The following is a 25,549-nucleotide window of genomic DNA, read 5'->3' as shown; positions in this document are numbered from 1 at the left end:
TCTGGCCATCTCCTGTACTATGTCTGCAGTCTCTGGCCATCTCCTGTACTATGTCTGCAGTCTCTGACCATCTCCTGTACTAGGTCTGCAGTCTCTGACCATCTCCTGTACTATGTCTGCAGTCTCTGGCCATCTCCTGTACTATGTCTGCAGTCTCTGGCCATCTCCTGTACTATGTCTGCAGTCTCTGGCCATCTCCTGTACTATGTCTGCAGTCTCTGGCCATCTCCTGTACTATGTCTGCAGTCTCTGACCATCTCCTGTACTAGGTCTGCAGTCTCTGATCATCTCCTGTATTATATCTGCAGTCTCTGATCATCTCCTGTACTATGTCTGCAGTCTTTGATCATCTCCTGTACCACGTCTGCAGTCTTTGATCATCTAATTTAGTATTTTGGGGGGAGAGCCATGCGCACTTGCACTGCAATCGTGATGCATCGCGGAATCGAATCGTGGACTTGATAATCGTAATCGCATCGAATCGTGAGACCGGTGAAGATGCGCAGCCCTACAAGTTTGGCTGGGCGGCCCACTATAGAAGTAGTCTTGATGGTTCCAAACTTCTTCTATTTACGGATGATTGAGGCCACTGTGCTCTTTGGGACCTTCAATTCTGCAGAACCGTTTCTGTACCCTTCCCCAGATCTGTGACTCAATACAAGCCTGTCTCAGGAGGTCTACAGACAATTCCTTGGACTTTATATCTTGGTTTGTGACCACATGCACTGTTAACTGTGGGATCTTATATAGACAGGTATGTGCCTTTCCAAATCATGTCCAATCAGCTGAATTTACCACAGGTGAACACCAGTCAAGTTGTAGAAACATCTCAAGGATGATTAGTGAAAACAGCATGCACCTGAGCAAAATTTTGAGCATTATGGCAAAGGCTGTGAATACGTATGTGCATGTGATTTTTCTAGTTTGTTTTACTTTATAAATTTGCAAATATTTCAAACACCTTTCACATTGTCAATATAGGGTATTGTTAGTAGAATAAAAAAAATAAAAAGAATTCCAATCTGGAATAAAGCTGTAAAATAACAAAATGTGGAAAAAAGTGAAGCGCTGTGAACACTTTTCGGAAACACTATATGCTGGGCAATTCTGAATAATGTATTGGAGAGATCCTCGGATGAGCCGATTAAACTGGATATGGTACATAAATTCACAGGACCCAGGAATCCCTCGGCTACCCAGCCACGTGACATATTGTGTGGAGTGCACTACTATAGTATCAAAGACGACATCTTAGGAAAAGCATGGCAAACTTGCAGGTGAAATATGATGGAGCTCAGATTTCTCTTTTATCCGATTTTTTGAAGGCCACACTTGCTATGCGGAGGATGGAAACCTCTTCTAGATTTGATTAGGGCATAGAGGGACCTATACAGCTGGGGACAACCATTTAGTGTCCAGGTAAGAAAAAAAGTGGGAGCCCTCTTTCAGTTGTTTTCCATAGATTAGCTGCCATCCTTTTTACCTTCCTGAGCACGGAGCCAATTTCTGTGCCCAACTGGTTGGACTCTCTTAAGAAAAAGATAGGACTATGAAAAATGGGCATATAAAATAAATGAAGACCCATCATAGCCACATCGCATTAGAGAATCGCAAGTTTGGACTCTAAGAATCTTCTGGTCGGACGCTTGTGAGTAATGGTCGGTAGCAGCACCCAGTACAGTGGTACACTGCAGTCTTATGATGCCTATATTGGGCGGCTCAGTGGTGTAGTGGGTAGCACTCTTGTGTAGTGGGTAGCACTCTCGCCTAGCAGTAAAAAGGGTCACTGGTTCGAATCCCAACCACGACACTACCTGCCTGGAGTTTGCATGTTCTCCCTGTGCCTGCGTGGGTTTCCCCCAGATACTCCGGTTTCTTCCCACACGCCAAACACATGCTGGTAGGTTAATCGGCTTCTGTCTAAATTGGCCCCAGTATATAAATGCGAGTTAGGGACTTAAGTTTGTAAGCTCCTTGAGGGTAGGGACTGATGTGAATGTATATTTGTAAAAGCGCTGCATAAATTGACGGCGCTATACAAGTACCTAAAAAGTAATAATTAAAAAAATAATAAATGAGAAGCGGAGAGAGGTTGGCATTTTTGAGTGGTCAATTCACATGGCTACCTAAAATGAAAATCATATGGAGTTTTATTTTTTTACATTTGGTAAATATGCAGGAAGTAATTGCACAATATATATGCGTGTGCTTCATGGTGCATTACTATTGTAATATTAACAAGCACAACCTCATCTTTTTATATATATTATGAAAAAAATTAAGTAATATAGTGCGTTTTTTGGGTCCTAAAATTAAAGCAGAGCTCTACCCAAAGGAGGAAGTTTTGCTTGTTTGCACCCTCCCCTCAAAACCCCCCACTGCCACATTTGCCATTTTTTTGGGGGGGGGTTGGGGGCAGATATCTGCTCCCACTTCCATTAAACTTGTGTCAGGAAAGGCACCTTGCGTTACACTCACTTTAGAACATGGATTTTGTTCTGAGAGGACATTGTACAAACATATCCTTACTTAGCCTATTTAGATAAGAGTTGAACAAATCCTAGAAACCAGGTAGCCAATCATTAATTTAGATCAGGGATATGCAATTAGCGGACCTCCAGCTGTTGCCAAACTACAAGTCCCATGAGGCATAGCTAGATTCTGACAGCATCAAGCATGACACCCAGAGGCATGATGGGACTTGTAGTTTGGCAACATCTGGAGGTCCGCTAATTGCATATCCCTGATTTAGATAAAACTATGCAAAGCTCAGGTTTGTGCAAAACACTTAAACTATTGTTAGCGATTATGCAGGAATAGAGAACAATCTACTGAAGTCAAAGCCATTAACACTGATGAAGCAACAACACAACTAGCAAGGGACATCATTACAGGGGCTATTTCACATAAAAGAATTTAACATGCCTATGCAAAAGTACACTTTAAAACACTTTTTACTGAATAGAAAACAGTGATTATTGGATTGAACACTCATAGAAAACTGACTTTGCACTTACCGCAGCACGTCTGACATATACAGGATGGGAAAGATGAACATTATTAAGCAAGAACAAGATGGAGTCAAGATTATAGTATTCTCTTGGTTGCCCTTCTTTTCCAGTTCTAAAAAGAAAAACAGAAAAATTATGATTGACAGATAAACCACATATCCGAATTTTAGAGGTGGCTTTCAAGATAATCACTTTTCAACATTTATAGGACAGTAAAATGCTCCACCCTAGACAGGCGACACTTTTATAGTTACACGAAGTCACAGGTTTTCATTGTGCACAATTACAACCTTCTAGCCGGTTCCCCAACAACCACTGACATCAATTGATGAGCTACACGGCATCTTTGTTTGCCCCTCTCCATCAGCCGAGTGAGTAGAGAAACATTGCAATACTAGTCAGTAGCAGTGTGAAAAGGTGTATATGCTTTGGAAGAATACGTCATGCAAGTCACATCGGGTGTCCTGCATGTGTGGAGGTTGCCATGTTATGTAACACTATTAGTTTCATTTTTTACATTTCAGAATGAGGAGTCTTGAAATTGTACATCATTTTAAAGGGTTGAGAAACACTGCTGTAGATAACTATTGGTCCTTGGGAGTTTAAGGTAATCAAGTGGAAAAACATTAAATTCATGCCAATAACACTTAGCGCCGGTTCACATCACTTGCAGTAGGTTTTTTTCTGCATCAGAAATGAATGCATAGTAGGTTATATGGTTTCTAATGGTATCGTTAACATCACTGTGGTCAGTTCCAGAAAACAAAAGTAGAACATGCTGCATTTTTTTCTACACTGTCTGGAACGCACATGTCCCTATTTTTCATGGGGAGAATAAAAAAAAAAAAAGAAGATTTAAATCATATATTTTTAAAGGAGCAACTGTCGTCTGTCCTGCAACGGCTCCTCCTCACTGTTGACTCACCGACCGTCCCATTCACTTTAATGGGGAGGTTGGTGATGTGGCAGTGACAGAAGGTGAGACGTGATGGCAGCCGGTGAGTGGATGCCCGCTAACAGGCGCTGCCATGATGGATCTGAAATGGCAGGTGCTCTTTAAAATGTAAGCACTTATTCTTGCTGGTAGTTAAAATCTTTAGCCACTTGCTACCCAGGCCAATTCTGACATTTCTCTCCTACATGTGTAAATCATAATTTTTTTGATAGAAAATTACATAAAAACATGGTTCCATGCTTTAAAAAGCAGTTTTCATATGTGGGCAGGACTTGCGTATGCGTTCGCTTCTGCGTGCGAGTGAATGGGGCAGGGGCACCTTCAAATTTATTTTATATATTGTTAATTGTAAACATCCCTTGTAATAGGAATACGCCATGATCGAACCGCTTTACAGTGAGATATGGGGTCAACAGGACCCCACAACTCATCTATAGGCTGGGGCTGCTAAAAAAAACAGACACGATCTCGGCTTCCCAGACGAGGCGCACCATTTGAATGCAGATGCTGGGCATGACGTCATAACATCGCACCCAGCCTCCGAACGATCATAGAGACTCCAGCGACCATCTGGTCTGCCGTAAATATCCAGGGCCGACAGATCCCAACCCACCGACAGCAATATCAGAACCGATTCAATCACACAATTTGTAGTGTACATATATTTGCAAAACAATGGGATAAAGGAATATTCCTGAACTTTGTTTTATCTCATAGTTACTGTGAAATTGTGTGAATGCATCAATGCAGTGCTTGTCATCTCAGCTTGCATTCACTGAATGAGTTTACCAAAAATGCAAGAATTAGCCTCATGCTACATATCTAAGCTTCATTTCACGCAGAATAAACTAAAATTACTCATTTATCAGAAATAGAATTTTACTCCAAAAGCATCTTATTAACCACTTAAGGACCGGACCAATATGCTGCTAAAGGACCCAAGGGGTTTTTACAATTCGGCACTGCGTCACTTTAACAGACAATTGCGCGGTCGTGCGACGTGGCTCCCAAACAAATTTGGCGTTGTTTTTTCCCCACAAATAGAGCTTTCTTTTGGTGGTATTTGATCACCTCTGCGGTTTTTATTTTTTGCGCGATAAACAAAAATAGAGCGACAATTTTGAAAAAAATGCAATATTTTTTACTTTTTGCTGTAATAAATATCCCCCAAAAACATAAAAAAAATTTTTTCCTCAGTTTAGGCCGATACGTATTCTTCTACCCATTTTTTTTTTTTTTTTTACCAAAAAAAAAAAAAAAAAAATCGCAATAAGCGTTTATCGATTGGTTTGCGCAAAATTTATAGCGTTTACAAAATAGGGGATAGTTATATATATATATTTTTTTTACTACTAATGGCGACGATCGGCGATTTTTTTCGTGACTGCGACATTATGGCGGACACTTCGGACAATTTTGACACATTTTTGGGACCATTGTCATTTTCACAGCAAAAAATGCATTTAAATTGCACGGTTTATTGTGAAAATGACAGTTGCAGTTTGGGAGTTAACCACAGGGGGCGCTGTAGGAGTTAGGGTTCACCTAGTGTATGTTTACAACTGTAGGGGGGTGTGGCTGTAGGTCTGACGTCATCGGTCGAGTCTCCCTATAAAAGGGATCACTCGATCGATGCAGCGCCATAGTGAAGCACGGGGAAGCCGTGTTTACATATGGCTCTCCCCGTTCTTCAGCTCCGGGGAGCGATCGCGACGGAGCGGCTATAAACAAATAGCCGCGCCGTCGTCCCGCATCGCTCCTGAAGCCACGGGAACCGCTGCATGTAGGGGGGGGGGGGTCCCGATCGGACCCCCAACCAACGTCTAGGCAGGCACGTACAGGTACGTTGATGTGCCTGTCCGTGCCATTCTGCCGACGTAAATGTACATGTCCGGAAGTGGTTAAAATACATTTGAAAAAAAACACAAACACACACACACACACACACACACACACACACACACACAAACACAAACACACACACACACAAACACACACACACACACACACACACACACACCAAAAATGCAAACGCAGAAAGACATCTGGAACACATCCAGACTGAGTTTCTTTGGTGTGAACTGCCCTTAGCACAACTACATATGTCCATCAGGTTTATTATGCCAGTGTTTCTCAGCTCCAGTTCTCAAGGCACCTTGCAGGTCATGTTTTCCATTATTTTGCACAGGTGATTTTATCAGTTTCACTGCCTTAGTAATTAGCACAGCTGTTTCATCCGAGTGAAAACATGACCTGTTGGGGCATCTTGAGCACTGGAGTTGAGAAACACTGCATTGTACGATGCAGATCTGTTGCCCAGATACTCCCAAAATGTGAACCGTCCCATTTTCCTCATCTGAGCACAAGGCTCAACCCTCTCTACCCAAGTCCAACAACTAGATAGTAGAGCCACCCATCACCGCAATAGAATATCGGTTAGGGCTCTTTCACACAGTAATGATCCGCCCCGTGAACCTCCGCTTGCTCAGCAGGGATCGCTCCGTTGATCCCCGCTGAGCCGGGACCGCCCTGTCTTTTCTTCGCTCTCCACTATGGGGGGGGGGGGGGGAATCGGATGAACACGGACCGTCTGTCCGTGTTCACCCGACGACGGATGGAAAAAATAGGGTTTTCCTCCGTCTGCAGAATCGGAGGATTGTGGCGCCGGGCGAGATCGGGTGTCAGCGGATGTTCATCCGCTGACACATTGGTCCCTATGAGATCGCGGGTATGTCCCTTTTTCATCCATACACGGACAGATGAAAAAGCGAACATACGGTCCGCCCATGTGAAAGAGCCCTAAGGTTTAGGAGGTTAGGCAAGCATTCAAACCTAGAAAAGGGTGTTAATGTGTATTTCCAACTGCCCAGTTTTAGTCAAAGTACAGAAGTGGCCAATGCACCCGACATGCAATCGAAGTGGGTTAAGTACTTTAATTTTCATTTCAAATCTGCTTTATGGATAGCTTTAGGAGCGACATGTTAAACCGCCTTTCTGTGCAGGCCATTTTTCAGTGTTAAACTTTGAATGACAATTACTCAGGTCATGCAACACTATAGCCAAATGAATTTTAGATTTTGGGCCCAAATGTATTCTGCTACAAATGCTAAAAATACATAAAAACAAACAGTGTATATTATTTAGTCAGTAAAGTAGTTATAGAACAGGGGTCAGCAACCCCCAGCACGCTTGCCAAAAGGTATCACACAGCCGCACTCGGAAGCGAACGCAATAGCAATCCTGGGAGACGCACCTCCCACACATGAAAGCCGGCCAGTGGCTGCATACAGGGAAAGCAGTGCAGCTAGTTAACAACCACCACTCTTTGGTTGGAGAGCATCAGGGTACACTTTTTTAAATGCGTTTCCTGGAGAAATGCAATCTGTACTCGACAGTGGTACAAGTCACATAGAATTTGATTATTTTGGAACACCGTCCACCTTGTGTAGAAATGGGTAATCTTGCGCTTTTCAAAAGGCACCCCCAACAAAAACGACTAGGACAGCTTAGTCAGTGTGAGAAAAGGAAGGGGAAAGGAAAAACATAAAAATGTTAAATATACTGTGTTTTTGTATTAGTATTAGTATATAGTGCTTAATCATCCAAAAATTAAAATGATTAAAGCGGGGTCCCACCCACGATTTTTTCAGTCAGCAGCTACAAACACTGTAGCTGCTGACTTTTAATAAGGACACTTAGCTGTCTTAGGCGCAAGCGATGTCGGCCACCCGAGGCCGATCCCTTGATCATGGCAGATGACGCGAGTCTCACGGCGCTGTATGAATGAGAAGCACGCCCGAGTACCCAGAGGACAACGTGAGGATGAAAACCAGCCGCGGACTAGGAAGACCTGCATAGCAACCGCAATTTCTGGTTAATTTAAAAAAAAAAAAAAATCTATTTTTTTGCAGCATCTTGGTGCAACTTATTTTTTTTAGGGTGTACCTCCACTTTAAGCATTTGTCAGAAGGCCAATATACTTAATCTGCTTGACTGCATCAGGCAAAGAAAGCCAAGTAGGTGTACCATGCATGCCAGCTACATTAAAAAAAAAAAAAAGACAATGCAGGTAGACAGGTGTACCACATGTCCCAGCAAGCCATTATAAAGCTGTTATCTACTGTATATAGATCAGTCATGAAATTATTATTAATAGATCTGTATGAATATATATGAGCAAATAAAAAAAAAAAAAAGGAGAAAAAGAAATAAACTGTGTGCTGCCAAACAAAGCCGTGTCAGCTGCTGCAATCACAAAAACGTGTGTTCTTTACATACAACGGAAATATAACATGACAAGCTGCCGTGAAGAAATCCTGCATATAAAATGTGAAAAATAATTGCTTTGTTATGTAGGATAGTGAAACCACCCTGATCAATATATAACCAAAATAATAAAAATACACATAAATGGGAATCGATCCCAATATAGTGACTGGCAATGAATTCCCAGCGCTGCACAAAATAAAAGTTCATTTATGTGAAACAGACAACTGCTACAATCAAAATACACCTCTGCGTGCCAATCATATAGTCCCACACAGTGGGATACTATCAATTGGGGCGAATTCTGCCAAAATGATATTGTCCTTCACCACAGAAAAGTAAAAGTGATATGATATATTGTTGGCAATTGAATCTCCAATCTCAGTTCTGTAAAACCAAAATAATCTCCAGTGCACCACCATGCAGTGAATATAGGGTGGGCCTGTACCCATTTCACAGACCCATGCAATAGGTCTAGGAACCCGTTATCCCCAACTTCAGGGTGACCAAGTGTTCAAGCCATCCAGGGATGGTACAGTGGACTTTCCCTTTATTGTACACCTCAGCTGTACCCTCTCCCTCTGCTCTAGCGCAGGCTGTGATATTTCTGTCACAAAAAACTCATCACCAAAAACCAACATAGTGTAGTAAATAAATGTCAATTACTTTATTCACACATTAAAAAAGCACTCACAAAAAAGGTGATAACTTGTTAAATGCATCCAAAAAAATTAAAACATCCAGCGTGTCAGTGTTGTACTTTTCGTCCCAGTCTGACATCAGCTGGCTCCTCCCCGATCACGTCTTCAATAGGGGAAGCTAGGCGTCTTGTGCAGCCAGCCGTCTGATACAGAACTCAGTTTCATTGCCAAACAGGATCGTCCGTCAGTCCAATTTATATGCATTTTTATTATTTTGGTTATATATTGATCAGTAATTTCACTATCGTACATAAAGTACTACATTAGTTATTTTTCACATTTATAAGCAGGATTTATTTACAGCAGCACAAAACATTGTCATATTACCGTATTTATCTGTGTATAACACGCACCCTAACTTTAAGAGGGAAGTTTCAGGAAAAAAACTTTCCACAGCCCCCTGCGTATAACACACAGGCACAGTTTACCCTCTATTTTTAGGGTAAAAAAAAAAAAATGTGTTATACGCCAATAAAAACAGTATATATCGGTCGCACACACCAGTTAAAAGAGTACATTCCAAAAACAGCACTATTGAAGCCATTATAAATTAAATGGAAAGAATATGCCATCAAGGCAACTCTGCTCACAGGAAGTTTTCTACCAAAAATTCACCGGTAAATCCACACAAATCTCAGATAATATGGAAGGAATTTCCAAGAAAGGGCTATAAAAAATAAAATAAACCACAGCTGCACACCATTTTAGAGCAGTGTTCTGCCAACAAGGGGGAAGCTTTTACAATAACACACATTAATAATTATTAATTTTTTTTTAAAGCCTGACTGCATAACATGTAAAAATTGTGACGCTTCATCTGGTTTTTAAAAATAGTGCATGCATATGTGAAAACATGTTAACTTTTGCTTTATCCATATGTTAATTACCTATCCTCGGCATTAGTGGAAGGCGATAAAGAAGGTGCAATTAATTGTCTAAGTGAAGTGATGCAATAATTTGCTCACAGGAAGTTTTTGTAGGAACTGGGCATATATTAGGGCAGATTAATGCCAACTCCATTCTTTCCTCTCCCATGTTCTTTTTTCAGCCTCCACTTTTCTTGTTTTACTAAGACCCCTTTCACACTGGGGCTTTGTTTGGGCGTTTTTCAGGCGCTTTGGTGTTAAACAAAAGCCTGTAAAGCGCCTGAAAGAAGTCTCATCTGCAACCCCAATGTGAAAGCCTGAGTGCTTTCAGAGCCCTTTCACACTGCCAGCGTCCAAAGAATGCTGGTAAAGCGCTTTGGTGTTAAAAAAAATAATCTCCCGTTTTTCAGGCGCTTTAGTGTGAAAGCACTCGGGCTTTCACATTGGAATTGCAGATGCAGCTTCTTTCAGGCACTTTACTGGCGCTTTTTTTTAACGCTAAAGTACCTGAAAAACGCCCAAGTGTGAAAGGGGTCTTAATGAAACCTGCAATATAATAAGAAGACAGAACACAGAAGACCTGTGGGGAGTAAAACTGTTCTATGCACGGATATGCTCGGCTCCTTATGCAAACACAGAGGTGGTGGGAAAGCCTATGACTTCTGAGCTGTGCAGCAATCAGAGATCGAGCCCACGGGTGTCAGAATGCTAAATTCTACAACTGTGTCAGCAAAACAGCTACAAAAACTAACCAGAAAAGCACAAGAAACTCAACGATGCAGGTATGCATGTGGGCACCATTTGTAAAGTTTAGGTTTAGTCCTTCACAGACTGCTGTGAGTGAATGATGGGCTGTGCAGGTGGAACCCTACACAGCTGCATTGATTTTGTGTGAAAGCAGCCAAACAAGCATGTCTAAAAGCAGGGGCAAGATCAGAATGGGACCCTTGTCGCCTGGCTAGCAAGCGGCAGTATATGGTCCAGGGCGGACACGAGCAATACCCGACGAAGGGCCTAGGTTAGATCTTTTCATATGAATTATCTGTGTTCCTGATCTAATTGGAGGTCATCCTGTGGATGCTGTAATGGAGATTATCAATGAAAAAATTTTGTAATTCATATACAAGGCTGTGAATTAATCGAACAAATTAAAATTAGTTCTGATAACAAACTGTATGTTTCATCAGTAGTTCAAAGCATCAAACTTTTTATTTTGATGTTACCTGGAGCTCTGCAGTCTTTGCGACATGCTCCTGTAGACAGACACCATTCCATCCTTGAAGAAAGCCAGTCTGCTCTCTAAAATTGTCCCACATTTGGTGTGGTGCCTATGTTTTCATATCCATGTTCCTTTCAACCATTTTGATGCCAACCCCCAGGATGAGCAATTTTCCTGACAAAAACCCACCTTAGACACCGCACAGTGAAATTTATTTTGCGGTATATATTTTGGTACATTGTTTTAAAACGCAGTAAGACCCTCCAGCTGCTGAACTGAAAACAATTAAAAGGGACATTTTTACCATTGCTAAATGACAGTTCAGCTCAGGGCTGCAGGTTACGACGCTGGCATTCGCCATGGTCCCAACAACCATGGCTTATCTCTGTCAGCGGAGACCTCCCTTAAAATACAAGGGATGACAGTAAAATAATAAAAAAAATCCTTAATGGTAACATGCAGCTCAGCAGTCCAGGAATGGGGGGGGGGGGGGGGGGGGGAATAGAATACAGAACCACTGAAGATTCCGGCTCAATTTTTAGCTCTAAAGCCCTGTACACACGGCCGGGATTCTCGTCGGGAAAAAAACGTATTTCTGCCCCCCCCCCCCCCCCCCGACGAGATTCCGTGCCATTCAAAAGAACCGCCGTTCTTTTGAATGGCACGAACGCTGAGACATCATCAACGAGCATGCGCTCATATTCGATGACGTCGCCGCCATCTTGCTTCACCCTACCTATGCCTTGGAAGCTACCACGCATGCGTCAAAGTCATTTCGAGCATGCGCGGGTTTCCATGGAGAGGTAGGTATACACACGCTCGGGTTTCTCGGCAGGAAAACACTGCAGAGAATCACGACAAGAAAAGAGAGCAGGTTCTCTATTTTTCTTGTCTAGATTCTGGGCAGTTTTCTCGACGAGAAACCTCAAAGCCTCGTACACGCGCTCAGTTTACTCGGCAAGAAAGCTCTGCCAGCAACTTTCTTGCCGTTTCTGGCCGAGAAAACCGTGCGTGTGTATGAGGCTTCAGATGAGCAAACATTTTTCTGTGGCCATAAGGACATCAAAAAAGTAGCAAGGAAGAGCTGCCTGCAATTCCAGTGATTAATAGAACAATTTTAACAAGTATATCTGAGCAAAAGCCCCCTGATAGCAGCAGCAGCCACTCTGCAATCAAATATTATGTAAGAAGAGGTTAGAACCTGTGTCTTGTTTTTATTTCTTAAATAATAAACTGATAGTAATTTGTATTCTCCCTCTAGGATGTAGCCAGCAAATACACCATCCCAAGTGTTACTTACACTCAAAAGAAGAGCAATCGCTTCCCAAACTGCCAAAGTAGTAACTATTCAGAAAAACCTCTTTACAATCCAATCTAGCCTCTGTAGTGTCTTTACTTTTCAAAGGAAATTTATTTCAGGATCGCAGCGCTCTCCTGTTCTCCACTACAATATTAGAGATATATTATCTCACTGCTTTTTCAACTTTAAAGCTTCAAAAGATACAATCCAAAAACAATGGTTCTCGTAATTTAGTACAAATACAGATCATCCAGCTATACATACAGTACATAGTATCATGGGATATGTAGTCCTTCAAAAGTAAACCGCAGAGAATTAGCTTTGAAGCATACAGGGAATACAGGAAGTTGTGGAAAGAGATGGCTAGCAGACAGGCAGAATTCACAACATGAATGGAGAGTTTTCAATTATAAGTGGTTGTACACCCTTACATACATCCAGTGAAGTGAGTGGCTTCAGGTGACACAGATGGAAAAAAAAATCATCCTACGTAAGTTGTACCCGTTTATCTACAGCTGTCTTTCTCCTACAGCCATTCAAAGATTAGAATTCACACAGGATTTTGCAAAAAGCAGGGGGCACGGAGCTGAAGTTGCATCAGCTCCTATCCAATCGGCTCTCAAAGAGACCCCCCTCCACACAGCAACAAAGCCAAGGCTGTCAATCTGCTGGAGCTTTCTCCCCTTTCACTTTTTTTTCTCTTGGTGTCAGGAAAACTTGTCAGAAGGGACTCAGGCTGATGGCAGAGGAAAGAAGCAGCAGACAGAAATTGCACTTCGAGCTCTGGATTGAGACAAGTACACATTATAGAGGGATAAGCTTTGTTTATATTTCATGTCTGAGGTTTACAATCACTTTAACAACTTCCCACCCAGCCACTGAACATGAAAGGCCAGGTTGGAGCTTCGCCGTTCTGAGTGGACGTACCCATACTTCCCTTCAAAACATGGGGCTGCGCAATCCTGTGATGGCAGTGTCCCTTGGACACAGCACATCACAAGTCAGGACATGGGCGCTGCGATTGGCCCACATGATGGCTGTGTCCAATCACAGTCTTCACACAGTGTAAACAAACACATTCCACTGTGTTAGCTCTCCCCGCTGAGCTCAGTTGAGGGGGGGGGGGGGGCAGGGGATGCTGCAGATGTGACAGTTCTCCGTATAACTGATAACTTTAGTTTTCAGTTACAGAGATCACACAGATTGCAGCCAGCCCCACACAGTACACCAAGCACCATTGTCCCTGTCAAAATTCCAAGTGTTGAGGTGGGTAAAGTGATATTAAAATGTTCAATTATTTATTTATTTTTTAAATAACAAACATGTCATACTTACCTCCACTGTGCAGTTCGTTTTGCACAAAGTGGCTCCAATCGTCCTCTTCTAGGGTCCCACGGTGGCTCTCGCAGCTCCTCCCCACAAGAGCTAACCTCCTCCTGGAAGCTCTCTCCCGAGGGGTTTACCTTGCGGGCGCGCTCCCATGTGATAGTCAGCAGCCATAGCCACCGAGTGTATGACTTGGCCCCGCCCCCAACATGCCGCTACATTAATTTTGATCAGCAGCAGCGCGAGACAATAAAGAGCCGAGAAGCCCGGGCAACGATCGAGCGCATTTGCGACGCAGGACTTTCCAGGGCTCGGGCAAGTAAAAAAGGGGGCCGGAAATCGTCTGATGTTTTTTCACCTTAATGCACAGAATGCAATAAAGCGAAAAAAAAAAATTAAAAGCCAGCAGCTACAAATACTGCAGCTGCTGACTTTTAATATTAGGACACTTACCTGTCCTGGAGTCCAGCGCCGTCCGCAGCACAGGACGAGCGTTCGCTCGTCACTCTGCTGCCCCCTGCCATCCTCGGTGAGGGAACCAGGAAGTGAAGCGCTCCCGGTTCCCTACGGCGCATGCGCGAGTTGCGCTGCGCCTGCTGATTAGCTCCCGCTGTGTACTGGGAGCCGAGTTTTCCCAGCACACAACGGGGGGGTGGGGGTGATGTAATGCCCACAGTCTGGCAGAGACACTGTGGCCGGAAGTGGGTAAAAATACCTGTCTTTAGACAGGTATCTGCACCCTCCTCCCCCCTGAAAGGTGTCAAATGTGACACCAGAGGGGGGGGGAGGGTTCCGATCAGCGGGAGTTCCACTTTAGGGTGGAGCTCTGCTTTAAGGTGAAAAAACATGAACCGTTACAACCCCTTTAAGCTTATATTGGTTTGTCGAAAATATCTAAAATGTATTGCTTATGGTTATGGTTATACCATAAAAGTGTATGCTGTGCCCGTAGATTTCCGTTAGAGGAAGTTTACTTCCTCTGCTGACATGTACCTATAGGTAAGCCTCAATTATAGGCTCACCTATAGGTAGTGAAAATATCTCCTAAACGTGCACCGTTTAGGAGATTTGTACATTACATGTAGCCAGTGACATCACTGGCGCATGCGCTCTGAAAGAACGGTCACTATTCCTTTCCGAGCGCCAATCACATCGCCAGAGGCCGCGACCCCCGAACTAACTCCAGGGAAAATGTCAGCCATCTCAGCAGTGTGCAGCCACAGCTTTGTTCTAAAGGTAAGTATTTCATAATGAGCTAGCAGATCACTGCAGTGGTGTCGCAATACTGTGGTTCCTGTTAGAATCCGATACACTGAATAAAGAAAATATTGCAAGAACTACTTTTTTCGAGCACACACCAAAAGAAACGCTGCGTGTGAGAACTCTCACAGACAGAAACACATCAATTTGCTCAGCCTATCCAATGCAGCTATGCTAGAAATATCTGACAGCATAGCCTAAACACAACTGGTGCAAAGAGATTCTAACAGCGTATACTGCGTCCAGCGCATACGATGTCTGAGGGCTGGAATGTGCAGTCCCTCACTTCCAGTGACAGCCCATTCATTAGAATGGACTGCAAAAAGCACTAGAACACAAACTGTGTTAACAATTAATTGGCACCCACAAGTCTTACAAGCACAGTGCGTTCAGAAGTGATGCAGGAAACGTGCACAAAACGCGTCGTTCCCACACCGTGTACTGCTGCGATTGTCCCCCGAGAGTAGGTTCTCATAAGTTTGAGCAAGAACCGCACTGGTACAGCAGCTCATTAATTTCAATTGGCTGCTGTACCTGCAGGTAATGTTCCAGAACCTTTCAGAAGTCCGCCGCAGGGGCCATATGGTGACCCAGCATCACAAGGTTTTCCAATGTGGGGGCATTAGGAATTAATGGCATCCCTGCGTGTACCAAAAAGCAGCACCTTTAGCATAAGGCCCCTTTCACACTGGTAAAGCGCCGCTATTTTTTAGCCGGGCTTTACCGCATATTTCGCTGCGCTATTGGGCCGCTAGTGGGGCAGTTTTACCCCCACTAGCGGCCTAGAAAGGGTTAAAACCACCGCAAAGCGCCTCTGCAGAGTGGTATAGCCGCGGTGTCCCATTGATTTCAATAGGCGGGAGCGGTATACACACGGCTACAAAGATGCGGCTAGCAGGACTTTTTTACCATACCGTTAGCATACCGTTCCAGTGTAAAAGCCCTCGGAGACACAGCAGCGGCTGTCTAGGGTCAGTTTGCAGGCGCTATTTTTGGGGCAATTGCACCTGCAAAACGACCCAGTGTGAAAGGGGTCTATGGGTCAAAGAAGCGCGATTTCGCACACGTTCCCAGCACGCACATACATTTTCCTAGCCTAAACTGCCATGTGCACGGCTCAAAGTGATCTTGATGACCTGCGCCCGGCGTGCGTTCCAAACCCACCTCCAACGCAGGAAAACAAGGAGCTGCTGATTGCATCTTTTAGAATCTAGATGGTTGTTACAGTCCTAGAAAGCAGAAGATAAACATGAGATCTCTGCTGAGCTCCAGGCTCCTCCATCATGTCCTACTAAGAGCAGAGGGAACCTTAGTCCCTACTGATCCCTACACACTGGAGCAGTCCCTGTGGGCGCTATAATCTCCATCCCATATCACAATAACACAACTACCACTCCTCATCCTTAGGAGACACATACTACACCACAAGTCACCGTCCATGCAGGTGGAGGAGTGCGAACCCCTCCGCCCTACTCACCCCCAGATAACATAATTGGTCTTGACGTTTTTAGGCCAGGAGAACTCCCCGAATATAACTTCATCGCCTTTCACGTTTATTTCTTTCTTCTGGATATTGTACTGACGCAGAACGCTCAGCACATCCGCCATGGTCGCCTCCTCCGGACTGCCTCGGCCACAGCAAAGATCCTACCAGATGAGCTGCCTAGCGACGCACGGCACGTCGCCCCGTGACGTTATTGCGTTACAATTAAAAACGTGGGTCGCCTAACGTGATGCCAGATTGTGCGAGGACCTCGTTAAAGGGCTGTCCTACACGGTGCCTGAGACATATGTTGTATAGTGTTCTGGCTGAACGCAAACCAGTGACGCACGGTACGTCATGCCGTGACGTCGACACGTTACAGGCTCTAAGAGAAGGATCTGGCTGCAGACTGGAGCTCCACGTTTGACAGGAAACACGTGGTCTCCACTTTTTTATTTTATTTATTTTCAACATTCAACAGATACTAGACACAACTCGTTGAAGTGGAGCCCACATGTTTCCTGTCACATCTGCATTTCCCTAATCTGGCTGCAGACTGGAGCTCCACTCTCCGCAGGAATCATGTGCCCTCCACAGATTGGATTTTTATCAATTTTAACCACTTGACCACCGGGCCTATTTTGGCACTTCTCTCCTTCATGTAAAAATCACAATTTTTTTGCTAGAAAATTAATCAGAACCCCCAAACATTATATATTTTTTTTAGCAGACACCCTAGGGAATAAAATGGCGGTCATTTCAACTTTTTTTATCGCACGGTATTTGCGCATTCATTTTTCAAACGCCTTTTTTTGGGAAAAAAATAACGGTTTCATGAATTAAAAAATAACAAAACAGTAAAGTTAGCCCAATTTTCTTGTATAGTGTGAAAGCTGATGTTACGCCGAGTAAATAGATACCTAACATGTCACGCTTTAAAATTGCGTACACTCATGGAATGGCGCCAAACTTCGGTACTTAAAAATCTCCATAGGCAACGCTTTAATTTTTTTTACAGGTTACTATTTTCAAGTTACAGAGGAGGTCTAGAGCTAGAATTGTTGCACACGCTCTAACGCACACGACGATACCTCACATGTGGGGTTTGAATGGCGTTTACATATGTGGGCGGGACTTGCATGCGTGTTCGCTTCTGCACGCGAGCTACCAGGGACAGGGGCATTTAAAAAAAAAAGTTATTTTACTTCATTTTTCTATTTTTACACTTTTTTTATACATTTTTTTGATCACTTTTATTCCTATTACAAGGAATGTAAACATCCCTTGTAATAGGAAATAGTGTGACAGGTTCTCTTTATGGAGAGATGTGGGGTCAATAAGACCCCACATCTCTCCTCCAGGCTTACAAGCATGAGATCGTGAAAAAAAATTACCGATCTCATGCCGACAGCCGCGATTGCGGCTTTGTTTACTTCCGGGTACCGGGCGTGACGTCATAACGTCGCGCCCAGGCCTCCGACAGTCATAGAGATGACTGGTGACCAGATGGTCACCAGTCATCTCTATGCTTCCCAGCCAGGGCCGGCCGATTCTCTCTCCGGGCCCCCGATGGCACGGGATCGCCCGGAGAAGCACCGGATGGTGGCGGGCGGACGTCCCCTCCTGCTGCCTATAAGAACGATCAAATGGTGGAACTGCCGATTTGATCGTTCTTATCGCGCAGAGAATCGGTGGCTGAAGACAGTGATATCTGAATGATGCCTGTAGCCTATGCCAGGCATCATTCAGATATCACAGCACAAATTCGAGGACGTCATATGACGTCCTCGGTTGTTAAGTGGTTAAAGAGAAAGTAAACCCTGATGGGTTTTACTTCCTCTTTATTCCCCTGCAAAGTAAAAGCGGGGGTGGTATTTGGGGGGGGGGGTTGGGGGTCTGTCAGTAGGGAGAGGGGTGGTATATGGGAGTTTGACGGTCTCCGAGTGGGGGAAGGGGTGGTTTTTGGGGGGTTTGGTGATCTGTGTGCGGGGAGCATGGGTGGTATTTGAGGGGTTGGTTAGTAGAGGGAGGGGTACCACTTAAAGACCCACACTCCTCCAACTACCAATCCCTGCCCCCAATGACAGACCCCCACCCTCTCCATTACTCTCCCCCACTCCCCACAGACATACCCCAACTACCTCCTTGCCCCCCAATGATACACCCCCCAACTACCAACCTCTCCCCCTACCACCAAACTACTGACCCACACCCCACCAACTGTAACCCCCCCCCCCCAACAGACCCCCACAGACAGACTATTCCAACCCCCATATACCACCTCATCCCTCCACTGACAGACCCCCAAGTCCCCAAATACCACCCTCTCCCTCCACTAAAAGACCCTCAAATACCACCCTCTAACCCGCTGACAGACCCCTATCCCCAAAATACCACTCCCTCTACTGACAGGCCGCCAAATACCACCCTCTCCCTCCACTGAAAACCCCCAAATACCACCCTCTCCCTCCACTGAAAACCCCCAAATACCACCCTCTCCCTCCATTGAAATACACCCAAATACCACCCTCTCCCCTGCTGACAGACCCCCAAGCCCCCCCAAATACCACTCCCTCCACTGACAGACCCCTATCCCCAAAATACCACTCTCTCCACTGACAGACCCCAACCCCCCAAATATCACCCCCTCCCTCCACTAAAAGACCCCCAAATACCACCCCTCCCCCCACTGACAGACCCCCTATCCCCAAAATACCACTCCTTCCCTCCACTGACAGACCCCCAACTACCACCCCCCTACTGACAGACCCCCTACTACCCCCTTCCCCCACTGACAGACCCCCAAGCCCTCTTTCTCCACTGAAAGTCCCCCAAATACCACCCTCTCCCTCCACTGAAAGACCTCCAAATACCACCCTCTCCCCCGCTGACAGACCCCAAAATCCCCCCAAATACCACCGACAGACCCCCAATCCCCCAAATACCACCCCTCCCTCCACTGAAAGACCCCCAAATACCACCCCTCCCCCCACTGACAGACCCCTAACCCCAAAATACAACTCCCTCCACTGACAGACCCCAACTCCCCAAATACCACTCCCCCCCCCCACTGACAGACCCCCTTCCCCCACTGACAGACCCCTATCCCCAAAATACCACTCCCTCCCTCAACTGACAGACCCCCAACTCCCCAAATACCACCCCCACACTGACAGACCCCCCTACTACCCTTTCACTCCACTGACAGACCCCCCCAACCCCCTCAAATACTACCCCTCCCCCCACTGACAGACCCCCAGGGGGTCTTGTTAAAGAGAACCTTTCAACAAATAATCATCACATAGGGGACTTTTTGTCCCCTATATGATGAAAAAAAAAGTTAAAGAGGAGTTACGCCCCCCACCCCCAAAACATTTTAAATCAGCAGCTACAAATACTGTTAGCTATAATAGCTGCTGACTTTCACTTATGGGGAGCTTACCTGCCCAGGCATCCAGCAGTGTCTTCACCCGAGCCGATTCTTGAATAGGCTCTTGGGTGCTGGTGCTGCCATCTTGGATAAGGGAAACCGGCAGTGAAGCCGCATGGCTTCACAGACAGTTTCCTACTGCGCAAATCGTGCTGGAAGTGGGAGTCAAAACCAGGTAACCACTTCCCCCACAATAGGTGCCAAATGAGGCGAACAATCAGGGCTTCCTCTTTCGGATGGAGCTCCGCTTTTTAGAGACCCCCCCACATATACGTATGCAAACACACACGTCAGGGATGGCTAAACTTGATTGCGATACACATTGATTGCGAAACACATGTTACATATCGCCGCACACACTTTAGAGAGAGCAATATTTCTATCACCAGACCTCCTCTGTAACACTAAACTAATGACATATGGGGGGCTTTTAAAGCCTCGCCTGTAGATAATACAGGGTGCAGAAGTTTGTCGTCATTTCATGGGCAATCACACATATTTAAGGTTTGAAATGTTGGGGTCAGGTTGCAACCTCGTCTTTTATGTTTTATCAAAAATTAGGGCAATTTATTGCATTTGTTTCCCTTTTAAAACCACTTTAGTTTTTTTTTTACAAATTTGGGGGGGGTTATGTAATCTTTAGGCCTAAAATTATTTTTTTAAACATGTCCACAAAAAAATAAAGCAAAAACAGCACTGGCACCGAAAGGGTTAAAGTTGATTAAAAAAACAAAACTGTGGAGGTCACATGATTCCTGCAGAGAATGGAGCTTCGGTTAGCAGTCAGATACCCTTAGGGAAATGCAAATCTGACAGGAAACATGTGCGCCCCAATTCCACAAGTTGTATCTAGTGTCTGTTGAATGTTTGTGACGTTAAAGTTCAAAAAAAAAAAGGGGGGGGGAGTGGAGGCCACATGTTTCCTGTCAAACGTGGAGCTCCAGTCTGCAGCCAGACCCTCTTGTGGAAATAATTGCCTGACTGTTCAAGGTCCCCCCAGTAGATGGGCTGTTCAAGAAACTGCCTGAGGCATTTGTTGCAGGTTGGGGTTATGGCTGGCTGACTGTTCATGTAAATAGTGGAATGGCTGGAAGGATGTTGGTTTGTGGTTGCAAAGTACAAAAGTTTGCTAGAAACCAGCAGTGATAACTATAATAAACTATTAACCACGTGGAGAAACTTTGACATTTTCACACGTGCATCTGCATTTTGGGTTGAAAATGACTTAACTACACAAAATAATATACAAACAATAAAAATTTCTTCAGAATCCAGCACTGGGGGATTTGTATGTGCAAACCACCTTGTGACGGGAGTCACTTTGGGTGGAGGGACCCATGGAATAGGGTGACGAGACATCCCCGGATTGGGGACACTGTCCCCGGTCCAAGTCTGTCCCCGGTTTTGTCCCTGAACTGGATTTGAACAGGGGCTGGGGCAATTTCAAAGACAGTCAGTGCAGAAATAAATGAAAACAAATCTGAATTACACACCCCCACTCCGCCACTCCTACTAGCTTAGGGGAGTGTATTTTTTTTTCCATTATCTGTGCCCCTTTCTGATGGTCGGAGCGGAGGGAATATTTCTTCCATTTCGGGTGCATGCCCATTCAGCTCCGCTCGCATGTTTTTCTGCCTTGGCTCAAGTCCCGGCCAGCCGCCTTGCCTCCCCTGGTGGAGTGATCCCAATCGGAGCTCGTCCCGGTTAATTTCCCGGGATTTTGCTTTTGTCCCAGGAAAATCGGGAATGTTTTAAGGAAAAAAACGGCAGATGGGCTACAAAAAAATGTCGGCCGTCGCCTCTACCAGTACATTTCCCCTTGTGTTCTGTGGAGAGAGGCGGGGCAGCCAATCAGCTTCTCTCTTCAGTGTACAAGGCTGCACTATTGGCTGCACGATCGATCGGAGGCCCCTCCTCTCTCCACTGAACACACGTGGAGGCCGGGAAACTGTGTAGCTGCCCCACTGCACACAAAGGAGATGATCACCGCTGCTGGGGACAGGGAGGGCTCTGCTACGCTGGGGACACGGATGTAAAGGAGGGGTCTGCTGCTCTGGGAACACAGATGTAAAGGAGGGCTCTGCTGCACTGGGGACACAGATGTAAAGGAGGGCTCTGCTGCTCTGGGGACACAGATGTAAAGGAGGGCTTTGCTGCACTGGGGACACAGATGTAAAGGAGGGCTCGGCTGCGCAGGGGACACAAATGTAAAGGAGGGCTCTGCTGCACTGGGGACACGGATATAAAGGAGGGCTCTGCTGCACTGGGGACACAGATGTAAAGGAGGGCTCTGCTGCACTGGGGACACGGATGTAAAGTAGGGCTCTGCTGCACTGGGGACACAGATGTAAAGAAGGGCTGGGCTGCGCTGGGAACACAGATGTAAATAAGGGCTTTGCTGCACTGGGGACACGTATGTAAAGTAGGGCTCTGCTGCACTGGGGACACAGATGTAAAGAAGGGCTGGGCTGCGCTGGGAACACAGATGTAAATAAGGGCTTTGCTGCACTGGGGACACGTATGTAAAGTAGGGCTCTGCTGCACTGGGGACACGGATGTAAAGAAGGGCTCTGCTGCACTGGGGACACGGATGTAAAGTAGGGCTCTGCTGCTCTGGGGACACGGATGTAAAGGAGGGCTCTGCTGCACTGGGGACACGGATGTTCTAAGTTATTTTCTAGCAAAAAAAAAGTTTTTTAACTTGTAAACACCAAATCTCAGAAAGAGGCTAGGTCCTTAAGTGGTTAATGGATACTGAGAATGTGGTTTGGATTACTTTAAATGGGACAGTAATATTTATCAACAATATCCCTCAAGAAATATATGAAGAGAAATGAATTCCACCTTTTCAGACTGAGAGAATCATAGCAAATGTTAATATAATCAGCAAGCCATCTGATGCTGGTAGTCTCCTGCTATTGATTTAGGGCCCTTTCACACGTGCAGACCGTTCAGATCCGCCTGTCAGTTTTTCAGGCGGACCTGAACGGATGCTCCATACATCTCTATGGAGCGACAGATGTCAGCGGTGACATGTTCAGACGGATGGAAACCCTATTTCCATCCGTCTGGCAGATCGGATCGGATGAAAACAGACAGAGGGTCCATTTTCATCTGATCCCCCCCATAGAAGAGATCTGACAGGTCCATTTCTGCACAGTGTACAGAGACGGACTAGTCATCCGCCGGCTCAGCGGGGATCAACGGAGCGATCCCCGCTGGACAAGCGGATGTCTAAAAACAAATCTACCCTTGTCAAAGGGCCCTAAGGTGTTATGTGTTTTCTGATAAGCATGTCTGTCCCAATTGTTAATTGGGTCACCTATTGTCTGATTAACCACTTGCCACCCGCCAATGAAAGATTGACGGCGGCAAAGTGGTTGTAGAATCCTGACTGAACGTCATATGACGTCCTCAGGATTCTGAGCCGCTGCGCGCCCCCGGGGGGCGCGCATCGCTGCGATCGTTGTTGCAGGGTGTCAGTCTGACACCCCGCAACACCGAACTCGGTAAAGAGTCTCTCATAGAGACTCTTTACCACGTGATCAGCTGTGTCCAACCACGGCTGATCACGATGTAAACAGGAAGAGCCGTTGATGGCTCTTCCTCACTCGCGTCTGACAGACGCGAGTAGAGGAGAGCCGATCGGCGGCTCTCCTGACAGGGGGGGTTCGCGCTGATTGTTTGTCAGTGCAGCCCCCCCTCGGATCGCCACACTGGACCACCAGGGAAGCCCACCCTGGACCAGTCGGGGCAAAAAAAAAAAAAGCATTAAAAAAAAAAAGATGCCAATCAGTGCCCACAAATGGGCACTGCTTGGCACACATGGGTAAATCAGTGCCGCCCCACAGTGTCCATCAGTGCCACCCCACAGTGTCCATCAGTGCAACCCCATAGTGTCCATCAGTGCCACCCCACAGTGCCCATCCATGCCCAGTGCCCACCTATCAGTGCCCATCTGTGCCACCCATAAGTATCCATCAGTGCCGCCCATGAGTGCCCATCTGTGCCGCCTATGAGTGCCCATCAGTGCCGCCCATGAGTGCCCATCAGTGCCGCCCATGAGTGCCCATCAGTGCCGCCTATGTGTACCCATCAGTGCCGCCTATGTGTGCCCATCAGTGCCGCATACCAGCGCCGCCAATCAGTGCCACCTCATCTGTGCCCGTCAGTACTACCTCATCGATGTCCATCGATGAGGTAGTACTCATCGATGGACAAAAAAATTATTTATTTACAAAAAAATTAACAGAAAAAAATAAAAACGTAATTGTTTTTCAAAATTTTCAGTCTTTTTTTAGTTGTTGCGCAAAAAAAAAAATCGCAGAGGTGATCAAATACCACCAAAAGAAAGCTTTATTTGTGGGGAAAAAAGGATGCCAATTTTGTTTGGGAACAGTGTAGCATGACCGCGCAATAGCCATTCAAAGTGCGACAGTGCTGAAAGCTGAAAATTGGCTTGGGCGGGAAGGTGTGTAAGTGCCCTGTATGGAAGTGGTTAATCACAACAATGTCTGGGTGGCCATTGAGTCACCTAGAGTAATAACTCTATATAAAAAACAGCGCTTGCTAAATAAAAATTATATATATACAAAGTGACATGTGCTAATGTGCTTAGAAATCCAATATCTTATGCAATCTAGACAAAAGGAACAATGACCAGGTAACTTACTGTATGTTACTGAATATAGCCTATATCATCAATTGTGCACTGCCCATGATACTTTTTTATTTGCACTAACATCCGATTTTTCAGCACAAACTTTTGGGGTGTGCCCCCCCTTCTTCAAGTTCTAAGCAGTACACCTCCTCAATCATGAATATAGTCTTGAATTTGAGAATATAAAAGGAATAATACAAAGGTATATGGGGATCCTGTGTATTCTGGAATTTTAACAAATAGTGTTAAATCATTGTCTTTTTTGAGCACTTATAAAAGTTGGTAAATAATTTTTGATTGCATCTCTAAATAAGTCTTTCCTCCAAAAATATTTGAATAATTTTAACACACATTATATTGTATATCTGATAATGTGAGGAATGCAATGTTAAGTATTTATAACACACTACCAGGTGACTAAGAGACAGGTTGAATAACTATTCCGGTAATGTAATGAGTGGTAAAAGAACTAATGGCATATATTGTGTGACAGCAGGCAAGTAAAATCCCCTGGTTGCATCCAGGATGGCAAATGTGTCCCAGATTCAGGCTCTATGCCGATTTGTACCACTAGAGGGAAGTGCTGAGAGATAGAGGTAATGAGCCCAGCTGAATTAAAGTGGCTGTAAGGTTGGATTCACACCTATGCATTATTAGTGCTTGTTGCATTCTGCAGATTTTCACTACAGAACGTGTTCCATAGGAAACCATGTTAAATGGACTGTAGTGCAAATCTGCGAAATGCAAAAAGCACTCAAGATGCATAGGTGTGAATCCAGCCTAAACCCTTGTGTTTTTTCACCTATGAAAAAACTTCTGGCAGTCACCGCTTCCCCCCCCCCCCATTTTACTTACCTGAGCCATGGAATTCGCTCGGCGGTGATGCGCTCTGCCTCTCTCCACGGGGTCCTGGCTCTTGATTGGATAGTTTGATAGCAGCGCTGATATTGGCTCCTGCTGCTGTCAATCACATCCAATGATGCATCTTTGGACGCCGAATGAATGACTCAGGAGTGCGCCTGCAAGGTAACCCCCGGGAGAGCTCTTCTCCTAGGGGGTTATCTGATGCAAG

General features: G+C 45.3%; 1 protein-coding gene across 1 annotated transcript in view; it reads right to left on the bottom strand.

Moving 5' to 3' along the window:
• The window catches only part of CDC73 (cell division cycle 73), a 150,907-nt gene extending 134,245 nt beyond the window's left edge, over positions 1 to 16,662 (bottom strand). Inside the window, exons 1-2 of the mRNA XM_040359812.1 lie at positions 16,382 to 16,662; positions 3,018 to 3,123 (exon numbers count right to left, since the gene is read on the bottom strand). Of these exons, the coding sequence (XP_040215746.1) occupies positions 3,018 to 3,123; positions 16,382 to 16,512 (237 nt within the window). The 5' untranslated portion in view covers positions 16,513 to 16,662. The remainder of the gene's footprint in view (positions 1 to 3,017; positions 3,124 to 16,381) is intronic.
• Between the last annotated feature and the right edge of the window lie 8,887 nt (positions 16,663 to 25,549).

This window comes from Rana temporaria, chromosome 7 (assembly GCF_905171775.1).
Source record: "Rana temporaria chromosome 7, aRanTem1.1, whole genome shotgun sequence".
In the NCBI taxonomy this organism is placed as follows: domain Eukaryota; kingdom Metazoa; phylum Chordata; class Amphibia; order Anura; family Ranidae; genus Rana; species Rana temporaria.
This window is presented reverse-complemented; position numbering and strand designations above follow the sequence as displayed.